The sequence below is a fragment of the Dendropsophus ebraccatus genome, chromosome 14 (genome assembly GCF_027789765.1).
Source record: "Dendropsophus ebraccatus isolate aDenEbr1 chromosome 14, aDenEbr1.pat, whole genome shotgun sequence".
Lineage (NCBI taxonomy): Eukaryota > Metazoa > Chordata > Amphibia > Anura > Hylidae > Dendropsophus > Dendropsophus ebraccatus.
This window is the reverse complement of record NC_091467.1, coordinates 4,642,852-4,664,480: the sequence shown is the minus strand read 5'-3', so window position 1 is coordinate 4,664,480 and position 21,629 is coordinate 4,642,852. Positions and strand designations below refer to the sequence as shown.

The following is a 21,629-nucleotide window of genomic DNA, read 5'->3' as shown; positions in this document are numbered from 1 at the left end:
TAGGTCATTCATCATACAGATAGGAGAACTGATCACTGACCCATCATGTCTTACGTACAGGAGCCAGAAGCAATAAAATAAGGTGGAGAAAAGAGACAGTGATTAGGACACAGTAACCACATGTGATTCCTCATGACGGGAGACGACGTGGAAGGACTCACCTTGTCCAGGTCATAGACATAGCCCTGTAATAGAAGACAGACGGTCAGTGGCTGCATCTCACCTACCTGACAGATTGTAATAGACTATCTGTATAACTCACTATTCCCAGCCCCTCTGCTTGCTGTTACTGAATGGAAACAATTCCTCTCTCACCTTATAAGGGACTCATCAAATAGAAGATTGGTGCAAATACTATCATCCAGCAAACGTGTCTCCATCCTGATATGCTGCTCCAGGGGTGTTCCAATAGGGTTTATTAAGGGGGGTACTGTGACCGGGCCTGTACACAAGGTGAGCCCCCCAGCCACCTCACCACCCCCTGTCACCATTCTCCAGTTCTTCCAAATCAGCTGTGATAATGACAGCCAGTTGGAGAGAACTGCAGTGAGCCTGGGGGCTGCTCGCCTATTCATATACTGAGGAGCCGATTGCTGGCAGGAGATGGGGAGGTCTGTGCTACCTATCCTGCCCCGCAGCACTTCTGTGTAATGAGAAGCAGAGCAGTCAGACCTGACTAGAAGAGGGCAGAGCAGTGATAAACTCCGCCCACTTATACAGCAGCCAGACCTGACCAGAAGAGGCCAGAGCAGTGATAAGCCCCGCCCACATACACAGAAGCCAGACCTGACCAGAAAAAGCCAGATGACTTCCGGGTATGGCTGCACAGTACAGTAGGGGACAGTGGCACAGTTAATTTCTTCAGTATGCTATCAGGGCACTATGAAGCACTGCATGGTGGTATTCTGTGTGTCAGTGTAAGCTGTTTTCTGGGGACAATACACTGTATGCACTCAGGGAGGTGATAACAAAAAAAGAAAATAAAAAAACAAACACAAAAACATCCCTTCCCCTTCTCCCTACTGTCACATATCTCCCTTTCTTCTGTGCAGCGCTTCCCTAGTTCTGAGCTGTCACATGCAGCTGCCCCTTAAGCCAACCAGCGGTCTGTGGCTGCTGAACGGGGTTGGCGTTTGGCCACTCAGCCTGAAGTGCTGTGCATCAGGGTCGTTCTATGGGGAAGGTAAGTATTGTTTTTGATGTTAACTGCCTCCCTGAGCCTATTTATTATGTTATTGTAAGTTTTTTCCCAGAATACCCCTTTAGAGAATCTATCACTATTTCCCTTCCCTCCGCCGCTGGCATTCTACAGAAGTATACACAAGGCTCTGTATGCTATTGGACACTGGGTGGTTACTTTTATTTGAATACCACAGGGGGCCCTTCACATAATGTGCCAAAATACACGTGAAAAAACATGTGCAATACACTGCTATTATTTTTAGTGAAAATACGACCTCTGGTTCATGTGTATTTTGAACAGAAAACATGTCAGGAAGGCCTGAAGCAGAGTGACCCCCAACCCCCCAAATGGGCTTCATCCATGTCAAGATCCCGGACATAAAATGTGTCAGAAATCAGAGGGTCTTCCTATATTCCCAGCATACACGCCTCCCAGGTCATTATATATATATATATATATATATATATATATATATATATATATATATATATATATATATCAGCAGAAGATAGTAGGTATTAACAGTGTAAAGACATGTTACTGAGAGCCTCACCAGTCTGGAGTTCCTTTTTATGTCTTTCTGTTGGCCGGCCAGGAAATCCAGCTGCGTTTGATGTTCCTCAAGGTACTCGCTGCAAAATTAGCCAAGGGTATTCCAATTATTTATATGCAAACCACAAGACAGGTCCCGGCCTTCTCTAAGGAAACAGCTGAGCTTAATGAACATGTTCTCAGATTGTGATCTCTAAGAAACGTCCTCCACGTGGAGAACAACCGGAGCCTCCCAGCCCTGGAACAATCTGCAATAAGAGGCTGATCATTTCCTGTGTGACCTCGCAGACTGGACCCAGTAGGTCAACATGTGGAGATGCAATAATATGGGGGCAACTAACCCCCCAGGCCTTATAGGTTACTGAGCACATTCACCAAATTGCACCCAGCACCCACTGCCCATATAATATACTGATCTTGTGTTATACTCCAGAGCTGCAATCACTATTCTGGAAGCTTCCGAAGTCCCTTATATTACATCCAGCACTGTGTATTAGGCCTCCTGCACCTCCATGGCCAGTTTTATAGTGAGGAAACACTGATCAGGAAGCGGTTAGAAGGCTCCAGGAAACCATCAGTGTTTCCTGACCGTAAAAACGGAAAAGGAAACAAAAAAAAACATATCCACCTGCTGCAGCGCTGCCCTAATTTTCCATCTGTCTTTGGGCTTTGTGATCGCCTCTTGTGGCTGCCTTTGGCCAGAAAAGTGATTGACAGGGCTGGGTGCCAATGGCTCCCGGCCCTGTCAAACACAGCGACGCATTTAACTATAGGCAATCCTGGTTAGCAGCGCATACGGGTAAAGGGCCAGTGTCAGCACCTGATGGCGCTTGTTGAGGTGCTGGCCTGTGCTGCCAAGCAATGCATCTAAATTTCTGGACAGTTTCCGGATACACATCTGGAGCTGTCCAGAAATCTGGATTCCATCATAAGGGTTCTATGAGGCATCCTGACAAAAATCCATACAATTATTGGTAATGTCCTATAATTTCTGGGCCAACTTTCCGGCATGGACACCCTTCAAGGCACATGCTGACGGGTGTCCATGCCACACAGAACTCTACAGATCAGGAAATCTGTAAGAAATCCGGATAGATTACTTAGGTGTGAAGGAGTCTCAATGAGAAGCATTGGTTCAGAGCACATACTACACCCAGAACAGTATTACATTAGGCTATAGGAGACTGATGCTTTGTATTCCTATAAAATGCAAACAAATCATTTATATGATGGTAATTGCAGAACGGACTACACTACCAATGGGGACCATCCTGGGAGCCGCTGATCTCAGGATCTGAGCCTTCCTGTATGTATGTATGTATGTATGTATGTATGAGTACAATGAGCTATTCCTCAGGGGGCTTCCAGATGAGTCAGAGAAGGCAGCGGACCCCCACATCACTTACGTACTTTAGTCCTTTCCGTAAAGCCTCAAATATCTTCTTGACTTGGTGAGGATGAGGGTCCAGCCTGACGGATCCTTTCCTCAGAGATGGATACAGCTTCTCAGAGCGGACGGACATCTTTGACTTCACTGAGTTTTTCCGAAGGGATTGCCTGAAAAACACAAAGATCAGAATGAGAAGCTGCTGCACCTCAACCTGAACTAACCTGACTGGCTGCAGACTATCTCACCTATCGCTCCAAACATATCCAAGCAGAATATGGAGGGGGTGTAAGCCGCTGCCAGTCTCCTCTTTTCTTCTCCTCCTCCAGACTCCTCTGCCCCTATCCTCCTCCAGACTCCTCTGCCCCTATCCTCTTCCAGACTCCTCTGCCCCTATCCTCCTCCAGACTCCTCTGTCCCCTTCCTCCTAGAGACTCCTCTGCCCCTATCCTCTTCCAGACTCCTCTGCCCCTATCCTCTTCCAGACTCCTCTGCCCCTATCCTCTTCCAGACTCCTCTGCCCCTATCCTCTTCCAGACTCCTCTGCCCCTATCCTCTTCGACTCCTCTGCCCCTATCCTCTTCCAGACTCCTCTGCCCCTATCCTCTTCCAGACTCCTCTGCCCCTATCCTCTTCGACTCCTCTGCCCCTATCCTCTTCCAGACTCCTCTGCCCCTATCCTCCTCCAGACTCTTCTGTCCCCTTCCTCCTCCAGACTCCTCTGCCCCTATTCTCCTCGACTCCTCTGGCCCTATTCTCCTCCAGACTCCTCTGCCCCTATCCTCCTCCAGACTCCTCTGCCCCTATCCTCCTCCAGACTCCTCTGCCCCTATCCTCCTCCAGACTCCTCTGCCCATATCCTCCTTCAGAGTCCTTGATCTCCTCCTCAAGACTCCTCTCCCCCTCCCCCCCCCCCCGGCTTCTCTGTCCCCTTCCTACTCCAGACTCCCCTGCCCCTATCCTCCTCCAGACTCCTCTGCCCCTATCCTCCTCCAGACTCCTCGATCCCCTCCTCCAGACTCCTATCTCCCCCGCCCCCTGGCTTCTCTGCCCCTATCCTCCTCCAGACTCCTCTGCCCCTATCCTCCTCCAGACTCCTCTGTTCCCTCCTCCAGACTCCTCTGCCCCTATCCTCCTCCAGACTCCTCTGTTCCCTCCTCCAGACTCCTCTGCCCCTATCCTCCTCCAGACTCCTCTGTTCCCTCCTCCTCCATATCCTGTCCCCCCTACAGATTTTCTCCTTTGGGGTCAGAGTCCCAGTAGCCCCACTTATTCTGACTGGAATGAGACAACGTTGGAAAGCAAGACCTGTAACCCAGGAGTCCTGCCAAGATTACGGCGTATTTCCTATCTCCAGTATGTGATGGTTTGGGGTCTCAGCCATCAGACCTTGGGGTCCCCTGCTCTCCACCACTATAGTCAAGCTGATTTATTGGCTCGCTGTGACTGCTCCCCGTTAAACTGTGGTGGACAGACCCCCAATAATAAATAATCCCCTGTAATCCCGGGATGACCCCTTTAAGAAGAAATGACTGAACCAGGATCTATTACAGGGAAATCTCTTTAATACGTGAAGCAAAGTGAGGTCCAAGGAATAGAAAACCTGTGTGTGACTGCAGTAGCGGCAGCCGGGGTGGACGGGATCTGCTTTCTATCTCCCTCACCTGTAGTGACATCTGTTCTCCAGCCTGAAGCTCATCCTGTTACATGACTCCTCGCTCGTACATAGTCTCCTCAACGCGGATGGATTTTACAGGCTTCCTGCGCTGCCGCCATGTCTCACTATCTGCTGCGCTGACATGTGGGGGAATGAGCCCTGCGCGAGGGGCAGACATAACACCGCAGGTGTCGGGGATCCTACAAACACCTCATCCTCAGAGAGAGAGAGGAACCCCAACCCCTGAAGAAGCTGTTCTCCTGTCACTCAGTGTCTGGGCCTTTATGGAGACTGAAACCTCATCACACTGGGCCTGTTATAGTGAGACAGTGTCTATTCGCCCCATAAACCTATCCAGCCAGCCCTAATGCCTTCCAGGAGCCTCCGTCTATGGAGACACCGCTACATTTCATTACTTACGAGGTCTTTCTGACTTGTAATGTACTGAATCCGGCAAAGGATCGGCTCCTACCGACCCCGGAGAGACCATCGCTGGGAGAGCTGAACTTCAGCTTCACCGACATATTGGCTGCAGGCAGAAAGGGAGAAGGAGGTTATAGACTGGTAATACTCCATGTATAAGAGCCATCCATCTCCCCCCACTCACCCCACCAGGGGGTCTCTGCCAGCCCCCCCCCCAACCCTGGCCGTAGTTAGACTTTTTCCAGATTAATGCCCACATCACCCTGTATATACCCCATGATGTGTGGCTGACTGTGATGACTTTAAAGGGGCACTCCAGCGAATATCTTTTTCTTTCAAATCAACTGGTGGCAGAAAGTGCCAGGGATTTGTAATTTACTTCTATTTAAAAATCTCCAGTATTACACAGGTAAGTGTGCACCATACACAATGTATTACACAGGTAAGTGTGCACCATACACAATGTATTACACAGGTAAGTGTGCACCATACACAATGTATTACACAGGTAAGTGTGCACCATACACAATGTATTACACAGGTAAGTGTGCACCATACACAATGTATTACACAGGTAAGTGTGCACCATACACAATGTATTACACAGGTAAGTGTGCACCATACACAATGTATTATACAGGTAAGTGTGCACCATACACAATGTATAATACAGGTAAGTGTGCACCATACACAATGTATTATACAGGTAAGTGTGCACCATACACAATGTATTACACAGGTAAGTGTGCACCATACACAATGTATTACACATGTAAGTGTGCACCATACACAATGTATTACACAGGTAAGTGTGCACCATACACAATGTATTACACATGTAAGTGTGCACCATACACAATGTATTACACAGGTAAGTGTGCACCATACACAATGTATTATACAGGTAAGTGTGCACCATACACAATGTATTACACATGTAAGTGTGCACCATACACAATGTATTACACAGGTAAGTGTGCACCATACACAATGTATTACACATGTAAGTGTGCACCATACACAATGTATTATACAGGTAAGTGTGCACCATACACAATGTATTACACAGGTAAGTGTGCACCATACACAATGTATTACACAGGTAAGTGTGCACCATACACAATGTATTACACAGGTAAGTGTGCACCATACACAATGTATTACACAGGTAAGTGTGCACCATACACAATGTATTACACAGGTAAGTGTGCACCATACACAATGTATTACACAGGTAAGTGTGCACCATACACAATGTATTACACAGGTAAGTGTGCACCATACACGATGTATTACACAGGTAAGTGTGCACCATACACAATGTATTACACAGGTAAGTGTGCACCATACACAATGTATTACACAGGTAAGTGTGCACCATACACAATGTATTATACAGGTAAGTGTGCACCATACACAATGTATTACACATGTAAGTGTGCACCATACACAATGTATTACACATGTAAGTGTGCACCATACATAATGTATTACACAGGTAAGTGTGCACCATACATGATGTATTACACAGGTAAGTGTGCACCATACACAATGTATTATACAGGTAAGTGTGCACCATACACAATGTATTATACAGGTAAGTGTGCACCATACACAATGTATTACACATGTAAGTGTGCACCATACACAATGTATTACACAGGTAAGTGTGCACCATACACAATGTATTACACAGGTAAGTGTGCACCATACACAATATATTATACAGGTAAGTGTGCACCATACACAATGTATTACACAGGTAAGTATATGTTGGAGAAGTTTATGCTGCAGTGATAACATCCCATATAGACGCATGTGTTTGTGTCCATGTTGCCGTCCGTCCCCTCTCGGTAGCCATGATGTCGCTGCTGTCAGGCTGCCAGGACGTTACAGCTTGTAAAGACATCCACCAGAGATGAGAGAATCAGAGACGTCTCCTGCTGCCAAGTGCTGTATATTATTAATAGGGGAGACGTGAAGCGTGGGGCGACTCCTGGCCGCTCTCCGTGCATGGCCGTGGTGCCTCGGACAGGTTGCTGCAAAGCCGCCAGGAAAACATTTGTTTCTAGTTAAGTGTAAACTGGACAACATGGTTGGGGCCAAACTCAAGAGGTCTGAACTGTCCTCCTATTACAGAAAAAAGATTATTCGGAGGGCAGTGATTCCCAACCTGTGGCTCTCCAGCCATTGCAGAACTACAATCCCCAGCATGCCCTGACAGTGATTCTCAACCTGTGGCTCTCCAGCTGTTGCAGAACTACAACCCCCAGCATGCCCTGACAGTCATATGGCAGTGATCCCCAACCTGTGGCTCTTCAGCTGTTGCAGAACTACAACCCCCAGCATGCCCTGACAGTGATTCTCAACCTGTGGCTCTCCAGCTGTTGCAGAACTACAACCCACAGCATGCCCTGACAGTGATTCCCAACCTGTGGCTCTCCAGCTGTTGCAGAACTACAACCCCCAGCATGCCCTGACAGTCATACGGCAGTGATTCCCAAAACTATGGCTCTCCAGCTGTTGCAGAACTACAACGCTCAGCATGCCCTGACAGTCATACGGCAGTGATTCCCAACCGGTGGCTCTCCAGCCATTGCAGAACTACAATCCCCAGCATGCCCTGACAGTCATACAGCAGTGATTCCCAGTCTGTGGCTCTCCAATGACTCCCAGTATGCTTTGCTGCTTCCTAACCTCTCCCGATGATACAGTGATGTCTCCCTCTCGGGCTCCGGGCCCTCAGTACGCTCCTCGCTTTGGGGAGTGATTTACTGGGTGCACTTGGATTGTGATGACACATTCTTCTTTAGAACAGAACATTTCCATTCTGAGAACATTCAGTAACATCTAGAAATCCCACAGGTCAAGAAACTCAAAGATCTTCTCAGAATCCCTTCTGACCTCCATGTGAGAGTGGAGCGGGACGCTGGTGCGTTTCGGAGTCAGGATTAAAGCCGGTGTGACTACATGGTCAGCGTGGAGCGGGGGGAGATACTGTAACAGGGGGTCCTGTATAGACGTCGGATCACTGGCCTCCAGGTGTCAGGAAACTGCAGCTTCCAGCATTAGGGCATGATAGGAGTTATAGTTCCTAACACACATGTATATTGTGAGGCTGATGCACCTGACCTGGCCATTGTTCACATGATGGAGACGGCAGGGACAGCACCAGGCAGTGCAGGGACTGATAGCCGGCATCCCGGGAAGGGTTAATCTTTTCAGGAACACTAGGTCAGCAGGATTTGGCAGCCCCCAGGTATATTTATGAAGATCAGTCGGGAAGACAACTGGAACTGTCCACTATTATGGAGCCTGGATAAATCCCACATTCATTTCACATGAAGCACAGACTTGGATGTTGCAAAAGAGCTGGCAGAAGCGCTGACTTTCCATGGACGGCTTCCCTTCACGGTGTCTGTCTGCTCCCCCTCCTATATGTGCTAAACTACACAGGTAAGTGTGCACCATACATGATGTATTACACAGGTAAGTGTGCACCATACATGACGTATTACACAGGTAAGTGTGCACCATACACAATGTATTACACAGGACATGTGCACTATACATGATGTATTACACAGGTAAGTGTGCACCATACACAATGTATTACACAGGTAAGTGTGCACCATACATGACGTATTACACAGGTAAGTGTGCACCATACACAATGTATTACACAGGACATGTGCACTATACATGATGTATTACACAGGTAAGTGTGCACCATACACAATGTATTACACAGGTAAGTGTGCACCATACATGATGTATTACACAGGTAAGTGTGCACCATACATGATGTATTACACAGGTAAGTGTGCACCATACATGATGTATTACACAGGTAAGTGTGCACCATACATGATGTATTACACAGGTAAGTGTGCACCATACATGATGTATTACACAGGTAAGTGTGCACTATACATGATGTATTACACAGCTAAGTGTGCACCATACATGATGTATTACACAGCTAAGTGTGCACCATACATGATGTATTACACAGCTAAGTGTGCACCATACATGATGTATTACACAGCTAAGTGTGCACCATACATGATGTATTACACAGATAAGTGTGCACCATACATGACGTATTACACAGGTAAGTGTGCACCATACATGATGTATTACACAGGTAAGTGTGCACCATACATGACGTATTAAACAGGTAAGTGTGCACCATACATGATGTATTACACAGGTAAGTGTGCACCATACATGATGTGTTACACAGGTAAGTGTGAACCATACATGACGTATTAAACAGGTAAGTGTGCACCATACATGATGTATTACACAGGTAAGTGTGCACCATACATGATGTATTACACAGGTAAGTGTGCACCATACATGACGTATTACACAGGTAAGTGTGCACCATACATGATGTATTACACAGGTAAGTGTGCACCATACATGACGTATTAAACAGGTAAGTGTGCACCATACATGACGTATTACACAGGTAAGTGTGCACCATACACAATGTATTACACAGGACATGTGCACTATACATGATGTATTACACAGGTAAGTGTGCACCATACACAATGTATTACACAGGTAAGTGTGCACCATACATGACGTATTACACAGGTAAGTGTGCACCATACACAATGTATTACACAGGACATGTGCACTATACATGATGTATTACACAGGTAAGTGTGCACCATACACAATGTATTACACAGGTAAGTGTGCACCATACATGATGTATTACACAGGTAAGTGTGCACCATACATGATGTATTACACAGGTAAGTGTGCACCATACATGACAAATTAAACAGGTAAGTGTGCACCATACATGATGTATTACACAGCTAAGTGTGCACCATACATGATGTATTACACAGCTAAGTGTGCACCATACATGATGTATTACACAGCTAAGTGTGCACCATACATGATGTATTACACAGCTAAGTGTGCACCATACATGATGTATTACACAGATAAGTGTGCACCATACATGACGTATTACACAGGTAAGTGTGCACCATACATGATGTATTACACAGGTAAGTGTGCACCATACATGACGTATTAAACAGGTAAGTGTGCACCATACATGATGTATTACACAGGTAAGTGTGCACCATACATGATGTGTTACACAGGTAAGTGTGAACCATACATGACGTATTAAACAGGTAAGTGTGCACCATACATGATGTATTACACAGGTAAGTGTGCACCATACATGATGTATTACACAGGTAAGTGTGCACCATACATGACGTATTACACAGGTAAGTGTGCACCATACATGATGTATTACACAGGTAAGTGTGCACCATACATGACGTATTAAACAGGTAAGTGTGCACCATACATGATGTATTACACAGGTAAGTGTGCACCATACATGACGTATTAAACAGGTAATTGTGCACCATACATGATGTATTACACAGGTAAGTGTGCACCATACACAATGTATTACACAGGTAAGTGTGCACCATACATGACGTATTAAACAGGTAAGTGTGCACCATACATGATGTATTACACAGGTAAGTGTGCACCATACATGATGTATTACACAGGTAAGTGTGCACCATACATGACGTATTAAACAGGTAAGTGTGCACCATACATGACGTATTAAACAGGTAAGTGTGCACCATACATGATGTATTACACAGGTAAGTGTGCACTATACACAATGTATTATACAGGTAAGTGTGCACCATACATGATGTATTACACAGGTAAGTGTGCACCATACATGATGTATTACACAGGTAAGTGTGCACCATACATGACGTATTACACAGGTAAGTGTGCACCATACATGATGTATTACACAAGTAAGTGTGCACCATACATGACGTATTACACAGGAAAGTGTGCACCATAGACAATGTATTACACAAGAAAGTGTGCACCATACATGATGTATTATACAGGTAAGTGTGCACCATACACAATGTATTACACAGGTAAGTGTGCAGTATACATGAGGTATTACACAGGACATGTGCACCATACATGATGTATTACACAGGTAAGTGTGCACCATACACAATGTATTACACAGGTAAGTGTGCACCATACACGATGTATTACACAGGTAAGTGTGCACCATACATGATGTATTACACAGGTAAGTGTGCACCATACACGATGTATTACTCAGGTAAGTGTGCACTATACATGAGGTATTACACAGATAGGTGTGCAATATACATGGACAGCTTCCCTTATTGGTGCCTGTCTGTATAACATCTCTATTCCCCCAATGCCTGCTGCAGGCGGCTGTACACAGGACGCTATCCCATAAAGTGTGTGTGTGTGTGTGGGGGGGGATGTGTTTGCACAGGCGCGTTTCAGTCCACGTTCTGCCGTGATAGAGGAATACACTAATGTCCTCCCTTATTGCTCTTTGCGGAGATTTCCAGAAGTAACACTTCCTTCGGATTCCTAAGGTTCCCACGCTTCTTCCTCGCTATCTCTCCTTGTTTGTCTATAAAGTTCGGCGCCGGGGCCAAAGGTTTTTCTCCGCTAAAGCACAGATGGAAACAGGATCGGAATTCTGTTTATTCTGGGGGCATATTAAGAGTTTATGATGATGGGGGATTATTACGAGGCGTTAACCTCCGGGCAGTGCAGGAATCTTCATGGAAGACCATGTAAAGAATGTATCAGAGAACCTTACTGCGGGCGGCACCCTCCCCGGGAGAGAGAGGGTTAGGTGTTATGTAAATGCGGTCTGTACACTATCACACCGCTGAATCCATCTCTCTCACATTTCCAGTCTGCGGTGAATTACAGAATCCCTTAGAGACTAATCAGATCTGACCGGCCGTCCAGGCCCCTGTAGCAGCAGAGCCTCCCTGCTCTATGGACGGGGCGGACATTCCCACCGCGGGGCAGGCCGGGCCGCTCTGGAGCTGGCTCACCGATACGGTTCCATTATGAGGGTGTAACGTGCGACGATTCTGAGACCTATTTATAGCTGCGGGCAGGGACAGCATAAAGAGCTTCTCATCCTAAGCTTTCACCAAGCTGTCGGGGGAGAAGACGCCGCTGAACGTGACCCCACAGGGGACACCAACAATGGGGCAGATTTACTATAGAGAATGCACCAAAACTCACCGAAGGATCTGGCACAAAACACCAAAGCTTCTGGCACAGCACCGAAGGATCTGGCACAAAACACCAAAGCTTCTGGCACAGCACCGTTCACACGTCCCTAATCCACCACAGATTTCAGCCATCTATATGGATTAAACCCACAACGGATCAAGTATGTGAGAATGTACCCCAGGGGGCGAGATGATCACATCGGTATAATGGCGTAACCGTATTCCGTGGCGTACTCACGCCTGTAGACCCTAATATGACCCAATAGTGACTACATTCGCTCCATTTCTGAACGCTGGACTGGAAAGCACAGGCGGCCCCTGGAGTCTCACATAATAGCAGTATATGACTAAGGGCCTATTTCCCAAATATCACTCCGATAACTAAGACAACGATCAGTTGAGGAGGCAATCATCAGCTGATTGTTGTCTTTCAACATGTTTAAAAATTCTCAGCTGCCAATGATAAATAAAAAAAAAAATAGTAAAGACGTATACTTACCAGCCCAGGCACCCTGATGTCCTCCTGCTTTGTTCCTGTGTTACTCACTCACTGCCGCCGCCATCGGCACTTGTGGACCCGTCCCAGGTGCTGCCCCTTCTTGGCTAGTGATGGCTGAGCGGCCTGTCACTACAGAGACGGGACCTGAAGTGAGAGCTGCAGTGGCAGTGAATCCCACAGACAAGGCTATGTTCACACTACGTAAAAAACCATTCTTACGCAAACGGCCGTTATTTGTAAAATAACAGCTGTTGTTTGTGCAAAATACGGCCTTTGTTATGAAATACGGCCGTGTTTTTTACGTAGTGTGAATCCAGCCATATTCAGCCTGTGCTGCTCGATAACCGATCTGTATAATAGATTCACTCACTGTTATGGGGCTGTGTAATACAGCTTCAGGCTGGGTTCACACTATGTATATTTCAGTCAGTAAATTTCAGTCAGTATATGTATATTTCAGTCAGTATTGTGGTCCTCATATTGCAACCAAAACCAGAAGTGGATTAAAAACACAGAAAGGATCTGTTCACACAATGGTGAAATTGAGTGGATGGCCGCCATGCAACAGTAAATAACGGCCATTATTTCAATATAACAGCCGTTGTTTTAAAATAACAGCAAATATTTGCCATTAAATGACGGCCATCCACTCAATTTCAACATTGTGTGAACAGATCCTTTCTGTGTTTTTAATCCACTCCTGGTTTTTGTTGCAATATGAGGACCACAATACTGACTGAAATATACGTAGTGTGAACCCAGCCTTAAAGTGTCACTGTCGTTTAAATTTTTTTTCCCCAGAAATCAATAGTCCAGGCGATTTTAAGAAACTTTGTAATTGGGTTTATTAGCCGAAAAATGCATTTTTAATCATGAAAAAACAGTTTGAAGCTCTCCCCCCTGTCCTCATGGCTTATGGAGAGGGGAGGGGTGGAGGGAGATGAGGCACCAATACAGGACAACTCTACAACTCCCTATCTCCTCTGACAATCAGCGCCCTATTCCACGGGACGATTATCGTTAAATAGTTCGAATCTAAACGATAATCGTTCGTTTGAAAAGCAGTTAACAATTAATGACCGAACGAGAAATCGTTAATCGTTTAATAAGACCTGGACCTATTTTTATCGTTGCTCGTTCGCAAATCGTTTGCACTGAATAAGATGTCGTTCGGTCGTTCGCAGTAGTGACGAACGCAATAGCGACGACAATACGACCGCAAGAACGATCATAAGTAACGATTATCGTTCCATGTGAATAGGTGAACGATTTCAGGTCTTTCGCAATAGCGGTCGTTTGAATCGTTTATCGTTAACGATTATGCGAACGATAATCGTCCCATGGAATAGGGCCCTCCGCACTGACCTCTCAGACCTCTGAATACCGCTGTCACCCACCTCAGTGTTGTGTAATCCTTTGTTCTCTGCTGCCAACTAACTCCCTCCCCCCCCCCTCCCCTCTCTATAGAACAGACAGGGTTGTGTCTGATGCAACAAGTCATAATTTCCTGATATTTTGCAGTGAATGGAAAAGAGGAGGGAGGGGACCTGGGGAAAGGCTGTTTTACATGCAGATAATTACATATTTGCCTAATAAACCCAAATACAAATTTTCCTATAATCGCCTGGACTATTGATTTCTGAAAGAAAAAAATGTTTTTATATATATATATATATATATATATATATATATATATATATATATATATGACAGTGACTCTTTAAGTTCTCTCCTATTGGATTCAATGGATGCAGTGTGGATATGCAGCAATATATGCTGGTATACCACAAACGTAGGCTCTTATCGGATAAGGACGTAGCACCACAGTAATCATTAGTGTTCGGGCCCTATTACACGGCCCGATCTGGAGGGGCGAGCCCCGACCTGTCCGGTCAGCACTCGCTTGCTCCTTGTTCCCCACTTGCTGTCTGTGCCGGGGGGGGGGGGAGCTGCGAGGGGCTCCCCCGACATATGATATAGGTGGTGACCCAACAGCCGCCACAACCGGCAGCATAACGGATTATAATTGACTCATTGTTAGTAAATGAGGCCCAATAGGTCCACCATGATATCCGTCCTTATTGCAGTGAATAGGCCCTGACATGTGATAGAAGCCGCCCGGCAGCAGCTGTGGATGGTTCGGCTGATCACCATCTAACGCTATGGACAGTACTGCACGTAACATTCCTACTAGAAACGGAGGATGCAGCGACATGGAATATTCCATAGGATTACAGTATTATCCATGCGGCTGCAGATCACACTGCTATGTGGTGATCCAGGTCCCATCTGCGTAACCACACGGCCCGACCCCACGCGTTTCACAAGTGTTTATCTACAAGTAGGGGGCTTCAGGACCTCCGCCACCGCGTCTTCACATGAGATTCCAGTCCGATTAGACAAGGAAATCAGATGTGACATCAACCGCACTTCTATTAACTCTGTCAGCGCCGCAATAAAACGTACGAGCGACTCATATTATTATATGTTCAGAGTCCTCATACTGTAACGTGGCGGCAAACAAAGGGTTAGTAGTACAGAGCATGCAACTCCACTGAATATACTGTGACATGGATATCACCCAGATTGAGCGGCTCCCCCTGTGGGCAACAGAGGGGCTGCTAAAATGCTGGGTTGTCCCCTCTAAGGCTATGGTCACACAACATGCATTTTATAAAAAGAACGGCCGTTCTTTTCATAGTCAAATGTGTTCCATTGAAGTCAATGCAAACAACGACCATTGTTCCCACAATGTAATGAACAACAGTCGTCATTCGATACGGCTATTGAAATAATTGAGATGTCAATTATTCCTCGCCATTGTGCATTAATTTTAAAGTTATTATTAATGCAACAACGGCCGTTGTCCGTACGTTGTGTGAACATAGCCTAAGGCAGGGATAGGGACCATTCAGGCTCTCCAGCTATTGCAAAACTACTATTCCCATCATGCCTGGACAGCCACAGCCTCGGGGGCAGATCCATGCTTTACCTGTGGACGTGCAGCCACGGTTTGTGTTCCATGTGAATAGCGCAATAACAGAAGGAAAAACAGGATGAAATTCAAAAAACCAAAACCCATCTCTTGGAGAAGAAGCCTGAGGAGGAGCGCGGTCAGATCCCCATGGAGCGGTGCGCTCTCCATGCCTCATCTATACATTTACATAGCAATGTATGCCTCTCTGTGCACAAAGCCCATGCCATGATATCCGATATGGTGCAGGAGACAGATGGTTTTGCTTTGTTATTGAGCTATGAGGGGAATGTGTTGGTTGGGGGTGAGAGGCATAAAATGGGGGAAATAGGACAAGAGATTGTTACAGATGGTAAACAGCATGAGGATGGAGACAACCAAAGCAATGGAGGAGACCACAGACAACATGGCGGTCAGAAAATAATGATGGGGATTCAAGGGGACAAAACTAGAAGATGGAGGAACAATATCCATACAGACAGATAACGGTGTGCTCAAAACTGATCATCAATGACCCTGGTAATTAGGAGCAGACCATTAACGACCCTAGCAACCAGGAGCAGACCATCAATGACCCCGGTAACCAGGAGCAGATCATCAATGACCCCGGTAACCAGGAGCAGATCATCAATGACCCCGCTAACAAGAAGCAGACCATCAACAACCCCGGTAACAAAGAGCAGATCATCAATGACCCCGGTAACCAGGAGCAGACCATCAACAACCCCAGTAACCAGGAGCAGACCATCAATGACCCCCGTAACCAGGAGCAGACCATCAATGACCCCAGTAACCAGGATCAGATCATCAATGACCCCGGTAACCAGGAGCAGATCATCAATGACCCCGGTAACAAGGAGCAGACCATCAATGACCCTGGTAACCAGCAGCAGACCATCAACCCTGGTAACCAGAAGCATACCATCAATGACCCTGGTAACCAGGAGCAGATCATCAATGACCCTGGTAACCAGAAGCAGACCATCAATGACCCTGGTAACCAGGAGCAGATCATCAATGACCCTGGTAACCAGGATCAGACCATCAATGACCCTGATAACCAGGAGCAGACCATCAACAACCCCAGTAACCAAGAGCAGACCATCAATGACCCCAGTAACCAGGAGCAGACCATCAATGACCCTGGTAACCAGCAGCAGACCATCAATGACACTGGTAACAAGGAGCAGACCATCAACGACCCCGGTAACCAGGAGCAGACCAATAACGACCCCGGGAACCAGGAGAAGACCATCAATGACGGGATAAAGACCTAACATAGAGAAGGAAACCACAGGATCCGCTATACGTGATGAGGAGGAATCAGCACTATAGATAATATCATACAGCCACATCCCTCCTCAACTGATAACTGCACGGGATCCGGTATATGTGATAATATCATACAGCCCGATCCCTCCTCTCTGGATAACTGCACGGGATCTGCTATATGATAAGGAATCACCATAGATAATCTTAGGTGGATTATCATGAGATTAGGTGAAGTCTTCCATATGCTATTATAGGATCAGTATTCAGACTACAGTGCGGCCCCCCCCCCAGATCACATCTGTCTATAGCAGGGGATGATGGCCTGGCTGGAACGCACACATCTGTTCACTGGAGCGCGTGTGGGAACCAGAGGTCACATGCCGCGAGGACGTCCCATTCTCGGTGTTATTTATTAGGCCTGGAGAAGGTATGCAGAACATGAGCAGCACCATCCATCTGCATAGCTCCGCTATAAGAGCATTCCTCCAGGAAGTGGAGACCTGGGAATACTGTGCCTCATCCCAACCATCAGAAGCAATGAGAAATATGTGACATTTGTAGGATATCAGCTGCCCGCGCGGATGTTACACAATAAGACTCGCTGATCATTCCTACAAATAAGGAAACTTCCAAGGCAAAATCCTAATCCATCGCTCCCCGCACAATAATGTGATGAGGTCACTGAGAGCAAAGGTCAAATCCAGTGTAGAGAACCTTGAACTGTTCTCCCACCTCTCATGCAACTCGCTCTTCGATCCCCTGCAATCTGGTTTCTTCCCCCACAATTCCATAGAAACTGCCCCCACCAAAGTGGCCAATGTCCTACTAACTGCCAAAGCCTCACTCTAATACCCTGTGCTCCTTCTTCTTGACCTGTTTTTTGCCTTTGACACTTGGCCATTCTCTCCTCCTACAAATTCTTTTATCCCTTGGCGTCACTAGCTCAGCCCTCTCCTGGATCTCCTCTTACCTCTCCAACCGCACTTTGTGTCTCTCACTCCATACCACCTCCTCTCCTCGTCCCCCACTATTGGTGTCCCCGAAGGCTCTGTCCTTAGGCCTCTTCTCCATCTTCCAGTACCACCTCTATAGTTATGACACTCAGATCTACCTCTCTGGTCCAGATGTCACCTCTTTGCTATCCAGGATTCCAGAGTGTCCATCGGTTATATCTTCCTTCTCCTCCTCCCGCTTGTTAAAACTCGACAAGTACTTCAACATCTTTCCCCCATCTCGCTCCACCCCACCGTGTAATCTGTCAATCGCAATCAATGGCTGCACTCTGTCCCCCATCCCCTAGATCTGCTGCCTTGGGGGTCAACTTTGATTTTACAGTCTTTTAAACTGCACATTTGGCGGGCAGGGTCCTCTCTCCCTATGTAATACCTGGCAGGCAGGGTCCTCTCTCCCTATGTAATACCTGGCAGGCAGGGTCCTCTCTCCCTATGTAATACCTGGCAGGCAGGGTCCTCTCTCCCTATGTAAGCCCTGGTGGGCAGGCTCCTCTCTCCCTATGTAAGCCCTGGCAGGCAGGGGCCTCTCTCCCTATGTAAGCCCTGGCGGACAGGGTCCTCTCTCCCTATGTAATACCTGGCGGGCAGGCTCCTCTCTCCCTATGTAATACCTGGCGGGCAGGCTCCTCTCTCCCTATGTAACACCTGGCGGGCAGGCTCCTCTCTCCCTATGTAATACCTGGCGGGCAGGCTCCTCTCTCCCTATGTAATCCCTGGTGGGCAGGGTCCTCTCTCCCTATGTAAGCACTGGCGGGCAGGGGCCTCTCTCCCTATGTAAGCCCTGGCGGGCAGGGTCCTCTCTCCCTACGTAAGCCCTGGCGGGCAGGATCCTCTCTCCCTATGTAAGCCCTGGCGGGCAGGGGCCTCTCTCCCTATGTAAGCCCTGGCGGGCAGGATCCTCTCTCCCTATGTAAGCCCTGGTGGGCAGGGGCCTCTCTCCCTATGTAAGCCCTGGTGGGCAGGGGCCTCTCTCCCTATGTAAGCCCTGGTGGGCAGGGGCCTCTCTCCCTATGTAATACCTGGCGGGCAGGGGCCTCTCTCCCTATGTAAGCCCTGGCGGGCAGAATCCTCTCTCCCTATGTAAGCCCTGGTGGGCAGGGGCCCTCTCTCCCTATGTAATACCTGGCGGGCAGGGGCCTCTCTCCCTATGTAAGCCTTCCAGAGCAGGGTATACCCATGTATCAGTCTACTATTCACCTTATTCATGTAATGTCCTTTGACCTTGTACTATTCCTGTGTGTCACATCTATCACTTGTACAGCGCTCTGGAATCACAGACACATTAAAAATAACTAATAAAAATAATAATAATTTAGCTCCTCCTAATTCTTTGCATTTACGTGAGCCGGTTCCTTTCCACCTGACTCTTTGCAGATAAGTGAGCCGGCTTCTCTCCACCTGATTCTTTGCAGATACGTGAGCAGTCTTCTCTCCACCTGATTCTTTGCAGATACGTGAGCAGTCTTCTCTCCACCTGATTCTTTGCAGATACGTGAGCCGGCTTCTCTCCACCTGATTCTTTGCAGATACGTGAGCCGGCTTCTCTCCACCTGATTCTTTGCAGATACGTGAGCCGGCTTCTCTCCACCTGACTCTTTGCAGATACGTGAGCCGTCTTCTCTCCACCTGACTCTTTGCAGATATGCGAGCAGTCTTCTCTCCACCTGAATCTTTGCAGATACGTGAGCAGTCTTCTCTCCACCTGATTCTTTGCAGATACGTGAGCTGGTTTCTCTCCATCGTGCACTTGCAGCAGCTGTCACAGATTGGGTCCATTAGGGGAGGGGGGGGGGTGGTTCTGGTTTGTTTATCGCTATTTTTTCCTCTCTAGTTGGATATTTTTGGAGTTTTCCTATTGTTGTTGTCTCTATGAGGACATCAATCTCGCAGCCCCAGGAGGTAACGGCTTGTGTAATGCTCCCTATCTTATTGCACAACCACAGGGATTTTTGGCTGGTTTTGTCTTGTTTTTGCTGCTTTGGTTGGATCTTTCATACTTTTGGGTAAATGTGTAATGTTCCCATCCTTCTTTGTACTATCCCCCGGACTATCTCTACAGTGTGTTTTCTCCAGTCACACTGGACATAGCTGTCAGGGTTGAGCACAATGAGGTATGTTACAGACGTGGAGAGAAAGGAGCTGCTGCACCTCACACCTATGTATGTATTTAGGTCAGATATTAAACAGGTGAGATATAGAGAAGTATAAAGCTGCAGTAGAGACCACAGAGATTCAATCTCCACATAGAACACTATAGAAATAACTTTTTATCCAGTATTACATACACAGCCTATGCCACCTCATATGTACATAGCCTCCTCATCTACTGCCCACACTCTTACCTTACAGACCCTCCTGTGGCTGGCGGAGGGGACGCACACATTTGGTGCAATAACTTTCGCTTTGGGTCCATAAAGCCTTTCCTGCCAGCATATCCCTCACAATGTCTTCTCCCTACTGTGACAGATAGGAAATGAGCCGGGAATATTACAGCTAATAATAATCCCCCATCTCTCCAGCGGTTACACGACATTCACTGCAGGAAGTTTGGCCAAACGGAGATAATCAAGGACGACAGCAAAAGTTCCAGAAAGTGGTTACAATAAGTGGAGTTTATCTAGAGAGCGGGGCAGAAAGCCACATAATAGCCATCTCCTGCCCACAAACAACCCAGCAGGGACAGCAGTAAGAAGGGAGAGCTGTAAACCCTGGATATATAAACCTACACAGTTATAAAACAAAGAAAGGAACTTTGTAATAGAAACTTTGCTTTTACTTTATTTTGCCAATGTCTTTAATTCCAGGAACTGCCGACGTGACCCCAGCTGCCCAGAACTGCGTTTTACTGAGACGTCTGTCTACGCCATGGCCCCAGGACACGACTTCACAGCCCTAACGCCATGATCTCATCCTATCCATTAACTGCAGAACGACATCAACTCTATACACTGCATTGGGATAGTCTTCAGCACTGATCCCTTCATCCCCATCATTCTGACCGCAATAACCCATAATGATAAGGGAGGACGGGATGGTAGAAATGCTTATCTATATCATAAAAATCTAAGTCTGTCCTTCTGTCTGTCTGTCTGTCTGTCCTCTATAGACTTCCAAACGCCTGAACCGCTTGACCCCAAATTTGGCACACAGATACATTGGGTGCCCGGGAAGGTTATTGCGAAGGTCCCGTCCCCACCAGATGTACAGGAGGGGAGGGGGAGGGGGAAGAGCGACGCCCCATAGAGATGAATGGGAAAATCTCCTCACTGCAAACACAGGTGATATAATTAGCTGCAGCAGACACGGCAGTTGGAGCCTTAGCAACCAATAGGATTACTGCTGTCATTTTCACAGGGAGCAATGGTTGCTAGGGAAGCTGCCTCACAACATCCACAGTAATAACTGGTAGACTCCCTACTCCATCTATACAGTACAGGTATACAGGACCCCCTACTCCATACAGTATACAGTATACAGGCAGCTTTTTCCTCCTCCACACAGTCCAGTTTCTGAGCTCTACAGGCAGCTCTTTCCTTACAGGACCCCCTACTCCATCCATACAG

The 21,629-nt window shown here is 47.0% G+C and overlaps 1 protein-coding gene across 6 annotated transcripts in view; it reads right to left on the bottom strand.

Moving 5' to 3' along the window:
* RIPOR3 (RIPOR family member 3) overlaps window positions 1–21,629 on the bottom strand; it is a 131,550-nt gene that overhangs the window by 50,229 nt on the left and 59,692 nt on the right. For 5 of the 6 annotated variants that reach the window (XM_069952302.1, XM_069952305.1, XM_069952306.1 and 2 more), the window contains 4 exons: window positions 5,200–5,308; window positions 3,146–3,292; window positions 1,737–1,815; window positions 162–185 (listed from right to left, as the gene is read on the bottom strand). In XM_069952302.1, coding sequence (XP_069808403.1) covers window positions 162–185; window positions 1,737–1,815; window positions 3,146–3,292; window positions 5,200–5,303 — 354 coding nt within the window. In that variant the 5' untranslated portion in view covers window positions 5,304–5,308. Of the gene's footprint in view, window positions 1–161; window positions 186–1,736; window positions 1,816–3,145; window positions 3,293–5,199; window positions 5,309–20,408; window positions 20,537–21,629 lie in introns of those variants that run through there. The other variant, XM_069952307.1, reaches the window with a different exon arrangement.